Source organism: Microchirus variegatus (genome assembly GCF_963457635.1).
Source record: "Microchirus variegatus genome assembly, chromosome: 6".
NCBI lineage: Eukaryota > Metazoa > Chordata > Actinopteri > Pleuronectiformes > Soleidae > Microchirus > Microchirus variegatus.
The window spans coordinates 22206642-22221504 of record NC_139807.1 but is presented as its reverse complement, the minus strand read 5'-3'; the positions used below and the strand labels follow the sequence as shown (position 1 = coordinate 22221504).

Genomic DNA, 14863 nt, shown 5'->3' with positions numbered 1-14863 from the left:
TATATCGACTCACTATATATATATATATATATACATATTTATATATATAAATATATATAAATATATACATATATCGACTTTGACCCTCGCTGCACTGGGCGAAGAAATAAAGTCAATGAATCAGTTAAACACTGTTGATTTCTTCCCATGGAGCCGACATTAAAACTATTCTGGTTTAGTCAATGTCTGTCAGTCAGCTCCAAAGACGGCAACGACTCTCACCCAGCGTAGCAAGGCAGCCGGCAGTAGGTGACACACACAGACTGAACTGATATAGATACATATGTTTAAACCACATAAACAGTAGGAGAAATTCTGGGTGTGAGTTGATTTATTTAATAAAATGGAAACTTTTAATATCATAAATCTGTGACTTTATATTCCCATATATTTGACACTTTTAATCTCGTAAATCTGCGACTCCGAGCTCATGACGACATCCGGTCCATTGAGCTGTCACTCAAAAATCAGCAGACCGCTTCCTAAGGCCCGCCCACAAACCAAAAACCACGGAGCAACACTTCAGGGAGTGGAAAGAACAATTAGATTTTCAAACATTAAAATAATATATTTTTGAATGATTAAATACATTTTTTTATTTTTTTTTAAAGTGTTGCTTGCTTCGTGAAAAGTGTTGTGTGAAAATATAATTGTTGTTTGAATCGTGAAAAGTGTTTGAAAATATTGACACAAATCTAATTCCATACCAAACTCCATTTCACAGAGAAACAATGTAACTGCCTTTATTTTCTTTACACATCGTTATGTAGTCTCTTAAATAGTTTATAATTGTCTTCAAAATCCTCCTCCAACTGCAGGTGCATGAGCGCCGTCCTGCTGGCTGCACCACAAACACCTCACCACAGCTGCGTCACTCTTGATAGAAAATGATCGTCTTTCTGCATCAATGTCTCCAAAAGTTTTTTTTTGTTTTTTTTAACTTTGTCAGACAATCTCCAGGCACAGCCACATGTTGTGCTCTAAGCATGTTGTCCTTCACACGCACGTGTGTGTGAGATCCAGGTCCTCTGAGTTTCTGTCAGTGTCAGTGTGCGTGTCAGTGATTGATTTTGAAACACTTCCATGTTTGCAGAATGTATACTTTGCTGTTTCCAGTTTGTGACTGTTCATAGGCAGGGAGGAGGACACCGCTCCTCCCTTTCTCTGAGGAAGAGTCTTTGTGTGTCCTGGCCCAGAACTCCTGGGTGAGGTTCTGGTCTGATTTATGCAGGTGAAGTTTGAGAGGGTGACGGGGTGAAAGGGCAGGGAGGGTGTGTGGCTGCCGTGCGTTACTTATCAGCGGCCGTGTCCTTGGTTGTACCGTCTTTGTCACTGTTGAGCTGCTGCTGTAGCTCCTTCACCACCCGCTCCAGGTGCTCCCTGGCCTCCCGCTCCTGCATCAGATCTGCTCGGAGCTGCTCGCGGTCGGCCTCTGCGTGCTGCAGCTTCATCTGGAGGTCCTCAATCTGGTAAACACATGGCAGGAAACAGATGAAGTCATGCGACACAGCGGAACTAACTCCAGGACGATCATGACCAGAGAAAACTCAAGACTTTTTGTGGAACTAAATCATTCCTTTGCCTGTTTGTATGATGCAGAGTAAGTCATGTACAGTGAAGCCTCTTCTTCTTAACGAGACGACATCATATAACCCTTATATTGTCGAGTGAGGCCCATGAGATCAGCTGATCTAAACCTCTGAGTCCTTTTATGGATGAGACTGAAACGGCTCTTCATCTGTGGAAAAGCCTCCTGCTCAATGTGAGATTAACCTAAAACTTTCAAATGCCTCTTTTAAAACACGCTTAATGCTGTTTTACCAGATGATTTGACCATATTTCCCTCTTGCACTTGACGCTGTTTTCCCCCTCAAATTCTGCAAAATTGCACTTGTTTTAATATCATTATCCAACATTTTGTGTGCGTTTCCATTTTTGTTTGCAATTTCAATTTAGATTTTTTATATAGATTACTTCCTTATTTGCATGTTATTAGATTATTTTTCTACATTGACATTATATCAAAAATATGTTGCTAACATGTGATTTCTGAAGACACCATAATATACATATCTAGGGTTGAAAGATAAGTTAATTTCTGAATTTGTTCACATTCTCTGATGGTGATCAATGTAGAAATGTCGTTGAATCAAATGAACCGAAATCCTGCGTTCATTTTCTGGACAGATTATCTCACTGCTCTGAGAGCACTGGTTTCCTTGTTTCTATCAAAACAGCCAAAGTTTTCTCAGTAAAAAAACTAAAAAAAAAGTTCCTCAAAGTACTATCATATTTTTAAGACAAACAAATCCTTTATGCTGCTGGTGACGTGAAAATGATGGTGTCAGTTTCAGCCAAATGATCTCTGAAAGTGTGATGGAAACCCTGGAAGTTTGTGAAACTTCTGCAACATCTGTCATGTGCTCTCTGCAGGGAGCCACACACACACACACACATGCAGTCGTAGAGCACAACCTCCCTCTTGTTTTGTGTAATCTGCATTTCCCATGGTGCCTGGGGGAAGCTGACGTCTCTTTCTGTTTCCTCTAGGTGGGGGACTCACATGTCTGTGCAGTTGAAGCTACACCCATTTTTTATTTTATTTTTGGAAGAGGAAGTGTGTGTGTGTGTGTGTGTGTGTGTGTGTGTGTGTGTGTGTGTGTGTGTGTGTGTGTGTGTGTGACTTTTCTCTGCCTTTCTCCTTTACTGACTTTGAGAGGATTTGAAAGAGTGATACACTGTAATTACCCTAAGGCTGTTGTCTAGACTTCCTACCATCACTTTGCACACATCACACTATTAAGTGTCTGCTGACATGCGAGATCTTGTCTGGCTTTGATTCCCACCTATGTCCGATGTTTCCTAAGTTGGAAAAAAATACAGATTCTTAAAAAAACGAACTGACCTGTGCCGAGTATTTCGCGCGAAGCCGTCCGGCCTCGCAGCCTTTGTCACAGACCCTCAGCAGTCGAGCCTGCTCCAGCTCCCGCTTCAGGCGGATCCGCGACTCGTTCGCTTCCTTCATTTTCTTCTCGCTCTCAGCGCGGAGGCGCTCGATTTCCTTCCTCAGGTTTCGCTTCGCTTCGGTCGCCTCTCGCAGCTTCTCCTTCTTGGCCACCCGCAAAAACTCCAACTCCTGGGAAGAAGACGACGATTAATCAATCAGTAAATTTACTTTTTTTTTTATATAGATATATGATTCATAACAGTTGCTTATGCAACACTTATGAATGCCAGTGGAATGTGACTTTGAGTCACTGTGACTTATTACACAGGCAGTGTCCATGTCAGTGTTTACACTCAAGCGAGTCAGAGGTTAGGGCAACGTGTGCGGTGACAGAAGTAAGCTTTCCTTCCTCCGAATCACTGAAAGAGTGTGAGTGTGTGTGCATTGTGGTAACACACCCAGAGTCTTCTCATGGGAACTGAGCAGTTGAGACAAACCTGTCTGTCACCAATCTCCGTTAGTTCCCACAAAAAGAGTGAAAAGAAAGAATCCCATCACACCCTTTACTCTGCAGAGGCTTTATGCAAGAACTGTCTAAATACCGTCAGGGTTAGAGTTAGTTCATCTAAACAACTGCAGCGGGTTCTGTTCATGGAAGCCCACATTCATTTAACTTATGGCTGGCTGGATTATTTATTATTGAATCATTTTTTCAGCTCCTCTATACTGATGGAAAGTGAAAGTGGAATGCTGCTGCACTGAATCTACCCTACTTTGCTCAGGACACTTTCTGTGTTGCTCGCCCACACACAGACGCCTTCGCTGGTATTTTCTTATTCTCAGTTCAAGACCAAAAATAAAAAATGGAAGTCTGGCCTTCCCTCATCCACTGTCAATTGTTATCACTTGCCAACTCATGCTCAACTTCAAGGACTGATAAAGACTCCATATCAACTTCTGCGTTTCACTGAAAATTTTCTGTCTGATTTCAGAGAAAGTCGGGTATGAGCTGTCATTGGCAGCTAAGGTTGGGAAATCCCTTTTAAGCAGTGACACATCACTGCAATGACATTATATACAATGTAAATACATCTGACTGGTGCCAGACTGGTGAGTCACCAGGCAGCTCTGAACACAGTACACTGATATCAGGGTGTTGCAACTGGCAACAGTGGAAAGCATTTGTGAATCACTGTGAGCATTAATCCTCACTGAACTCTTCCAATCATTTGCCTGTTACACAGTTACAACTTGTATAGAAAGTTATACCAACATATCTGACTGGTTCTCTTGAATGACAGATGTGAGTTAGGGTGAAGCAGCTCTTACCCATGGTTTGACAACTGCAAATACATTCCACATCCATTTTATAAACAGTCTATAGCGAGGCAGCTACTCAAGGTATGACTGTTTCCCGCAGATCACGGTGTGTGTGTGTTACGACATTGAACATGTGAAAAGTATTTTATGACAAACATTTAGATCTATACTCAGTTAGGATATTATATGAGAATGGAATGTGGGAGTGCATGTGTGGAACCCCAGACCAACATGAACCTTCATTTTGTTATGAATGGAACCTTAGGCGTGTGTGTGCGTGTTTGTGCTACATGTGAATTTGATGCAGTATGAGACAATCATTGGTTCTCCACTAGAGAGAGAAACCTGCTGTCTCCGCAGTTGCTTTGTTTTCAACTTTAACACCCTGAACAAAAATCAAGCACTTGAACACACACTAATGACCGACGCTGCTTTGACTGTGCTACTGAGGAGCAACATTTGCACCAGACACTGTACAAACCTGCCGTTCATACTTGGTACATGGTTGGCATGGTTGTGTCTATGGCTCTGTTTTGGAGGTGTCTTGACATTCCTCATGAGGCAAAGTGAGCAGTCTGTTCTGCCAAACTCTGCTAATCATAGAACTTAAATAGTACTCAACACATGCACATTAAACTCGTAGATGACGATGTTCTTGAACTGCCTCTTTGTGACTCATCAAACAGGATGTACCTGCTGGAGACTGCGTTTGGCCTGCAGAGCCGATCCCAGCTTCTCATCCTGTTTCACCCTCATCTTCACAATCTCGTGCAGAAACTTCTCCTTCGACTCTTTGGAGTCCAGTCCACTGTCCAGCGCCTGCCTCAGGCTCTCCAGCTCCGTCTCCAACCCCAGCTCTGGAGGAGTCACTGTAGCCGTGATAGGTGCGCTGGGTGCAGCAGCAGCAACAGCGGCGGTGGGGGGTGCCGTGCTCTCGGCCGATGTGGCAGGGCAGTTGGGCACCTGGGCGCATGGCGAGCTCAAGTCCTTGGCTGAACTGCTGGGTGAGGTGAAAGATGGTGATGACAGGGAGGACATGGATGAAGTAACTGTTGGAGAGAACAGAGACAAGAGGGTGAGATTTGTGGAAATTCCAGATTCAACTAAGTTAAGCTTGGCTCATAAGAGTTCTTTACTTACACTCGTCACGACTCTCCACTTCGATCTCCACCTCAGAGTCTTTGTCCTCCTGAGGTGGCGGCAGTGGCGGTGGTGGCTTGGCGGCAGTGAAAGGTGGAGGACATGTGGCCTCTATCGCTTGTGGATGGTGTTCCCCCATGGCTTTTCTCTTGCGGGGCCTCGAGTTGGCGCCTTCACTTGGAGGTTCGCCTCCATTGGGATGGGAGGTGCTGGGTACTGACGGGGGCATGGGACCCACCTTTGCCGGAGGCAGCGGTGTGAGGGCCACATTGGGGGCCACACCGTTTTCCAGACTCTTGTAGTTGTAAAAGCTGAGGGGAAAGCAGAAAGTTTAATTACATGCGTCATGATATTTACATCCCCATATCAAGACTATTTCATTAAATCAGCGGTCCTCAACGTTGCATTAATGTTGATATATTTGCTTCAATCACTGAATGAAGCCTGTCATATTTGGAACAAGAGTCGGGATCTTAAATTGCTTGCACAAAACTATTGATCAGCACTCACACAGCATTTGTTTGTTGTTCATCAAAATCAGTATGTGTGGCGGGCGGGAGAGAGAGAGTAACGAGTGCGAGTGAGTGAGATCTGTGGTCTTGGCCATTAGTTCATTTACTTATGTTTGTGTAGGTGTGTAGGCTGAATACGTCGCACAAGTAATCTAGTTTTGCGACTCACTCCTTGTCACTGAAATGTGCTGCCAGTGGTGACTTCTTTTGTGAGAGAAATCTCTGCAGCGGCTCTCGCTGCAAACACTCTGGCCAGCGATCTCCCTCGGGTCATTTTTCAAAATAAAACATTGTTCAGACCCCAATAATAAATAAAACGGAAATAATGTCATTTTATTCAAGTTATTTATTCTTTCTGTGTGGCCCGGTACCAAACGACCCACGGACTGGTACCGGTCCGCAGCCCGGTGGTTGGGGACCGCTGCATTAAATCACAGCCAGAGCGACAATGTAACGGTCCACTCTGGATAGCCTGTGCCAGCCACCATAGAGAAACATTTAAATAAAAGGGCCTGCAGCTGTTTCCTCCCACTTGATGAGAAACTGGGCCAGATCTACTGTGATATGGCGCAGCCTGCACTGGCAGCACCATAGCAAGTGGGTGCCCACATAATGAGTGTGTGTCAAATGTGTTTGAATGGTGGTGTGTGGGAGGCTGTGGTACAGTCAGACTTGACCTCTATGACACCAGCCCACCCAGACAAGTGAGGGAGTGTGCTGTGGGTGAGCTCATTAGATCCAGTGAAGCAAATGGCTGCAATCTCTCACAAAAAAAAGCTCTTCGTATTCACTCTTTCTGGCCGATTTCTTTTTAAGCCAAAGCTGTTTTTGAAAGACTCACCTGTCTCTCAGCAGGGCCAGAGGGTGACTGGAGGGCTCCTTATCACCCGCAGAGATGTGGGGAGACCAGGGCCTGAAGGCTGATGGCCTCTGCCTGGGCTGAATGCAGTTTACTCCCTGAAAACAAACAAAAAACAAATACAGAGACACTACTTTAACCACAAGTAAAACAAAAAACCAAAAAACACACTGACAATAGTTACATTTTTAACAGGATTGAGATTAAGTCGACACAGTTCGGCTGTTGTGGTCACGGCAAAAAAATTAACACCACAGTAGGAACAAGGGATGAGGAGGACAAGCCACCAGCACCACATCAGACAGCATAGACCAAAAAATGGCACCTGCACTGGAGGGTAAACATGTGGTGTGTGGCCCTTCAAAGGGAGCAGTGAGTCAGTGACTTGACAGATTGGTGGTGATGTAGCATTTCACTTCCTGTTTCTTTTACTAGTGCTCTCTATAACTCAACCAGTTTATTTAGTAGGTTATTAGCTGATTGACAGTTTCGGCATGGTTCGGTTTGATTCATCAAATTTTAATATCGCCTCAGCTCGCTTGGAACCTTGCCAGAGCATGTACTAAAGAAAGCACCAGGTAACCAGGTGCGATCACTAATGGAACAGCAAAATAACCAAGTGCTAGAACTGTACAATGGAATCATGGCAACAGTGTCTAACACCACATCATTGTCCATTGATTAAAGGGTATGAATGGGCCTTTCATCATGACAGTAGCTGTGGATTCTGTTGTGTCATGTGACTGCTAAGATGAATGGATGAAGACACTGAACATACAATCAGGTCTATAAGTATTGGGACATCAACACAATTTTGTTCTTTTTGACTCTACACCAGTGCAATGGATTTGAAATGAAACAAACAAACTGTGCTTTAACTGCACACTTTCAGCTTTAATTTGAGGGTATTTACATCCAAATCAGGTGAACTGTGTAGGAATTAGGGATGCAACAATATTCGGTTCGGTTCTATACACAACAGCAAACAACAGTATTTCAGTCCATTTTGGCCCGTCACAAAACATTATCAAAATTTTGTATAGCCGTACATTCTGTGCGATTAGATCTACTGAGGAGCAGAGACATGAGAGCAGCTCTGCACTCAGTGCCACGCTCTGCTTATGCCAATTTCAGAGCCAATCAGAACGTCCCTGAGTTCCCCAGGAGCCAATAAGTGCTCCACATGCAAATGCTGAGCTCTGTCTGAACAGTGCAGAAACAATTAGGAGTGAACGAGACTCCGATGAGACTGGGAAAAGGACTGTCAACAAACAAACCAGGGTGTGCAAGCATCGGTTATGCACCACAGTGAAGTTCAAATAAATGTCTTCTTTCGTTCTTTACAGCGCGACTCCGAGAAAGACTCTCATTTACGTTGCCATCACTCGTCTCTTTTACTAACAGCACGGTGTCATGTTCACATTTTTTATTGGATAGCACTAAACTTCATATTTATTTTTAATTTGTGTGGTTTTATGTTTGCTGTTTAATTTAATCTGATAGTGCACTATTGTTTAAATAAAGTTTGTGGTTTGATTATATCTTTTTACAATGCAATAATGCCTTAAGATATCGAAACCGCACCATTACCGTTATCCAAAACGGTGATGCATACCGAACTGTGGGAAACTGTACCGTTGCATCCCTAGTATGAATTTTTTACGGGAACAAAAGTACATTTTTGAGGCTCATCAATGGTTTACATCTTGTGGTGAACCCTCTGTATTCACTCTGGTGAAGTCTTCTTTTGATTGTTTTTGAAACACATACACCTACCTCCTGGAGAGGGTTTTTGATCTGGCCAACTGTTGTGAAGGGGTCTTCCAGGTCTTTTGGTGTTGCTGAGCTCACCGGTGCATTCTTATGGAAGCAAATTTGTGCCATTATCCAAATTAAAATGCATTAACAGAAATGCTTTTTCATTTTCAAAATGGAGCTGCATTTTGTGACTCATAAATAAAATTAATAATCAAAATTTCAAACTGCATTTTAATTTTCAACTTCTAGACTGCTTATTCTGTGCCTTAATTAAAAGACAAAGCAAACAGAGAAATGCTATTTCGTTTTTTATGTTCGCCGCAAAAAGTGTTTCATAATTCAAATGAGTTCGCAATACGGATGGGCGCAGGATAGTGACGTCACTGACAACTCCCCTTCTTCTGGCTCTTCTACACACTCACACAAACGAGTGGAGAAACATCGCGGACCAGAATTCTCTGTTAAATATTGAAATGTCAGACATTTCCCTGGTAATTTTCGGAGATTAATCCACGTTTTTAGGATTGTTAAAGTACTTTTAACAGATCTACAGTTCAGCATTATTGTTTGGCTCGATCCTTGTGTCGGAGTTCTCTGGAGCACAGACTGTGACACAAACACACACAGCTGCAGCGTCTATGCAGCCGGTCACAATCAGCGGTGCTGTGCCTAAACACACCAGACTCCTTAATGAGATTTTAGACGTTTCCCCAAGTAATTGTTGGAGATTAACCCACGTTTTTGGGATTGTTACGTTAGTTTTAACTGATCTACAGTTGTGTAAGACTTTTCTTCCTGTGACGGCCTCTGGTCATCAGTCGTCAAGCAGTCTGGCGATGTCATATAGTACCTGCTCAGCACCATAGATATGTAAAGGGTAGATGTGTCGTCGGCGCTGCTGGCCAATACTGTCGTTGGACACTCCACAGTAAGACATCTATACTCTACATATCTATGCTCAGCACGATTGAAGAACAAGGGGAGTGGCCAGTGACGTCACTATCCTGCACCGCTCCGTATTGCGAACTCATTTGAATTATGAGACCCTTTTTGCGGCGAACATGAAACGAAAAAAGCATTTCTCTGTTTGCTTTGTCTTTTAATTAAGTCACAGAATGAGCAGTCTAGAAGTTGAAAATGAAAATGCAGTTTGGAATACTGATTATTAATTTTATCAATGAGTCAAAAAATGCAGCTACATTTTGAAAATGAAAAAGCATTTCTGTTAATGCAATTTTCATTTTCAAATTTGACATTTCAAATTGGATTTTGTTCCCTTTTTGCTGGAGGATGTTTTGAAAATGAAATCTTAAATGTAATTTTCTTTATCATTTTAATTACGTCACAGAATGAGCAGTCCTGAATTTGAAAATGAAAATGCATTTTGAAATATTGATTATTCATTTTATTTATGAGTCACAAAATGCATCTCCATTTTGGAAATGAAAAAGCATTTCTGTTAATGCATTTTAATTTGGATAATGGCACAAATTTGCTTCCATACATTCTTTCTTTTTAAGAATGTTCCAAACAGTTGATTTGGACACACCTAATGTTTTTTGCTATTTCTCTGATGGGTTTGTTTTGATTTCAGCCTAATGATAGCTTGCTTCACTGACAGTGACAGCTCCTTGGATCAATTAGGGCTGTAGCGATACACTAATCTCACGATACAATACGATACGATATATATCACGATATTCAATACTATTCGATATAATTCGATACTCTTACATAATTTACTGAAAGATTTAAAGGGAACAAAGTGATTTTGGTGAAATTTGTGAGTGTTGCATTTACTTGGATTGAATTAATTGAACTGAAAACATCAATTACACAATATATGTATCTGACTGGACAGAGTCTACACCTTGCAAATGCTGGACAAAATTAATTAAAGATGTTTTTAATGTGATGAGAAAATTAGTTCCCTTTATTGAAACAGTGCAAACTGTAGCTTACAAGCCTGAATAGTACACAAAGTGCAGTATTGCAATTAACAATGGAGAGTTAAAAAGTGCATCAAGTGGCCTGTTCTGAACACATGAAGCAGCCAGTCCAGCCACCAGGTAAGTAAACATAGTACCATGGCTTTCCCCAAACAGTCAATAAGAACAAATTAACCATGAACGGCGCATTTACTCGTTTCCATGACGACTGACCTAAAAAATACATGCGTTACGTCATGTTTATGTGACTCCCGATCGTTAAAATGAGTCTCTAAAGTAACGGTAAACTTTAAAAACAGAGACACACACACGCAGTACACAGGTACGCTGGTTATTTGTAGCGCTGCTATTTTCGTTTGATAAACAGACCGCTGCAGTTCGACTGTAGGCTAACGGCTAACGGAGCTAACTGCTAAACGGTGGCTGGACTCTGGTGACACGGCATGAAAAACGGTGTTACGTTCTCCTTTTTAAAGCCGAAGTGCTTCCACACATCTGCTCTTAAGCATGAAAGTGTTGGACTTATGTTCGCCGCTATTTTCTTGAACCTCCTCGCTCTCACTGAGTAAACAGGAAGAGGGAGACGTCGGCGTGTGAAGACGGGTCACTTGCTATAAATGCTAGTGATGTGACGTTCCGTATCGAGGCTTCGAAGCGTGTGCCGAGAAGGGGAGGGGGGCGTTTCCGTGATACGCGTATCGAGGCTTGCTTCATTTAGGGGAGGAGCTGAAGATGATGACGTCTGAAGCCTCTGTGTCCGGCTATACCACGTGACTGATTCAGGAAATGGTTCGGATTTTGCTGCAAGTTTTGACAAATAATAATTTTCCATACTGCCAGTATATACACACAGTATACTGCCATCACTGCGATATACATGTTTTGCATACTTCTTTATTTTGCTGACAGTTTTATTCACAGACTTTCTGCAAAATGCCACACACTTCTATTTCATGCCTACTGATATTTTTGTGTCCAGTAGATGTCCTACTAGAGCAAATGAAGCTTCAAGAAGCTTTGCACTGGAGTGAACCAAATGGATGGAAGGCTTCAATGCTTCATGATGCTTCATCTGCCCATCACCATAAATGGGCTACAGCGACACTAGTGGCTGGCTGACCTAACCGCTCTTCCTGCAAGGACGTGCCAGGAGGAACACGGGGGATTTGAATGGGACTTAATGTATCAATGCTTTCTGGGAAAATAAAAAATCGATATATATCGCAGAATCGATGAAATGGCTCAGCCCTGAGATCAATATATTGAAAGTTAACAGCAACAGCCCACTTCAACCAAATGCAAATGTCACTCCTGGAATCAACTCCAGAACTTTTACCTGCTTAATTGAAGATGACATAATGAGGGAATAGCCCACACCTGTCCATGAAGTAGCTTTTCAGTCATTTGTCCCATTACTTTTGGTCCTCTAAAAAGTGGCAGGCACATATATAAAGTATTGTAATTCCTACACTGTTCACTTTATTTGGTAATGATGTAAATACCCTCAAATTAAAGCTGAAAGTGTGGTTAAACCACATCCTGTTGGTTTCATTTCAAATCCATTGTAGTGGTGAATAGAGCCAATATTTATGGACCTGACTGTAAGTATTACCTCCAGAGTTGTTTCTTAACCCATTGACGCTGGGAAAGCATTGCCGCAATTCTACCATTGACGCCGGGGGCGCGGCTGCGTATTTCTACTATAGATGCCGGGAAAGTGGATACGTCAATTTTCGAGGGGTATAAGGGGTCCTCGTGACATTGTCTTAGAGGAGTTTCTCGGCTTCGATGACATTATTGCTGATAACTTGAAACGCACTGCACCAATCGGTGGTTAAGACATAATTATGTTTGAACCTCAGGTTTAAGAGGTCCTTTCTGAAATCACCCATAGGTTTGATAGGCATTTCCAGGCATTTCAGGTAGGGCTGGGCGATATGGCCTCAAATCAATATCACGATATATTGAGCAGCTCACCTCGATAACGATAAATGAACGACTAGTTTGAAGTCGCTAGATGATGTCATTGCCTAATTTGCATAACCATTTTTCTGATATAAGCATGTGTACCGTGACACACAGATATCATTACACATATCAGACATAACATATGTGTTTTATGTCTGATATGTATGAAATGCAGTGATATTTTGTGTGAGACTGAGTGAAGAAACATTTACATTTACACTGCGCTCTGTAAGCCAGAGGGTCACCTCTCTGCTCTGACAGACTGCGAGTGCTTTTGGAGGGGGCGGGGATCCTGGCAGCACCCGCTGCTTGTTGAGCACATTAACTGCAGAGGGATACGTGCTTTCACATGAGAGTTTGCAAACGTCTCCAATAACACCAGAAAAAGTCGGGAGATTTGTCACAAGTCGCTTTAGACAAAAAAAGTCTCTAGAAGGAGTCGGAAAGTCGCCAGATTTAGCAACAAAGTCGGCAAGTTGGCAAAACTGCTACCGCACTCGCCGCAGCAGCCGCTTCGTCTTTCCAGCCCTAGTTTCAGGCGTATTGATCCTCTCGAGGGACATCCATTGTGATTTTGAGGTTATAGTCTGTTACACTGCTCTTTCAAACTTGGCTCCATTTTAACCAGTTAAACCCCCCCCCCCCATTAGCACAGCTTGCCAAATCTAAATTTAAATGCTACTCTCATCTGAAAACTTCCATAGAACATTATGCGATATCTCTCATAATTATCATCATCATTCTGAGGTTAGCAACACCAACCTTGGCGGAGGCAGACAGGGATTGTAGCCAGTCGTGCTGCTTCTCTTTGTCGGCCAGCGAGGATTGCAACAGGAAGTCTTCGTGTTTGGACTTTTTGATGGGGGTGGTGTCCGATGGCTGCAAGACAGAAAAAGGACATTTGCTTTAAGTTTTTACTTCTGTAAATACAGACACGCACACACACAATCATTCATGGGCAAAATAAATCACAAATCAAACCTGTACTGTGTGAAACAGGTTTGAGTGTGTAAACAAAGCCAAGCTGATTAGTTTCCCCATGTGAAGCACAACAGGTTGCCAAGTTGGCAGCCGTCTTGGTGCTGTCACACTGAAATGTCAAAGTGAAAACGTGTCCAATAGTGCCAGACAGACCAACAACTATGTGTGTACGTGTGTTTTAGTATTTGTGTGTGTGTAAAAATGCCTGATAGGAGTGTCTGATAGCTGGAAGTGAAGTGTGACTATGTTTAAATTGAGGTGTGGTGTTGACTTTGTGTGTATTTGTGTGTCTTTCTGAGTCTCGGGAAGTTATTTCAATAAGGTGTGCACACACACAAATTATGTTTGCTCATGGGCAGCCAAGAGATGAGGCAAGAGGTGACGAGGGCACTGTCTGTCTGCGTTTGTATGTGTGTGTGTGTGCGCATCACACAGGTACAGCCATACAGACAAGTAGGGGTTTGTCTCTCTCCCTCCCCCTTTCGACAGACTTTGTGGCAATGACCTCAGCCTTTCCAAGCTGTGGCTGTCACTAGCTGCCACACACGCATGCGCACACACGCACACACAGAGAGAGAGAGAGGGAGAGAGATTCATTTGATACACTATTTTCCCAAAAAAAATCTTACTAGAATTAGACTGGCCAATGGGCCCAAAGATATTTGCCATTTTTTTAAAATAATTGGCTATTATTATTAATTAATTACCCATTTTAGTTCTCAGACACTTATTAAATGTTGCGTAAAGTCACTAAAAGTACAGTTTGTTTTTTTTTGATTACCTGTTTTATATATTTTATAGAGAATCTTGAATATAATTGCACTACAACACAGATATACAATGACTGGAGAAACAGACCACGAGTGCTGTTCAATACCTGGTTATAAAATTTAAACCATTTTTTATCTTATTGTATTTTTGCACACAGAAAAGTCAGCCAACTATATATATATCAAAATCTCATTTTACTTAATTTTATATTAGTTTTAAAACCCTTTTAATTGTTATATGTGGTAAAGAAAGGACATCAAATCCTGAATGGCAGAACATAGACTGTGTGACTGTGGTTGACTCTAGGTTTGTGTGCTATTCTCAAACGAATAGATAGGTCCTATATAACAGGCAGGCAGGGCAGGGCTGGAGGCGAAAGGCTAGTCCCTACAGTTCAGTCCAGAGAGTGACTGATCTCACACACACCAGTTGCCAACGCCGCAGCTCTCCATTAGGGTGAGATCCGGCCTCAGTGACACTGGACGTAGGAGAGCAACCAAGTTGGCAGCTGAGCTCCACGGACCCAGTGGCGGGGGCTTCTGGGAGGGACAAATCTGCATGTCTCCATTACTGAATAGTGGGACTGTGAGACGTGGGGCAGAAACACAGCCGGCCTGGGAATTCCTAGTTTTTCAAAAAGGCACCGGTGATGTCTGTG

At 42.6% G+C, this 14863-nt stretch overlaps 1 protein-coding gene across 1 annotated transcript in view; it reads right to left on the bottom strand.

Annotated features, from left to right (window-relative positions):
- Positions 1-1091: 1091 nt before the first annotated feature.
- The window catches only part of skia (v-ski avian sarcoma viral oncogene homolog a), a 98663-nt gene continuing 84891 nt past the window's right edge, over positions 1092-14863 (bottom strand). The window contains exons 2-7 of the mRNA XM_083891072.1: positions 13216-13332; positions 6761-6876; positions 5408-5718; positions 4961-5316; positions 2906-3136; positions 1092-1466 (exon numbers count right to left, since the gene is read on the bottom strand). Coding sequence (XP_083747198.1) covers positions 1290-1466; positions 2906-3136; positions 4961-5316; positions 5408-5718; positions 6761-6876; positions 13216-13332 — 1308 coding nt within the window. The 3' untranslated portion in view covers positions 1092-1289. The remainder of the gene's footprint in view (positions 1467-2905; positions 3137-4960; positions 5317-5407; positions 5719-6760; positions 6877-13215; positions 13333-14863) is intronic.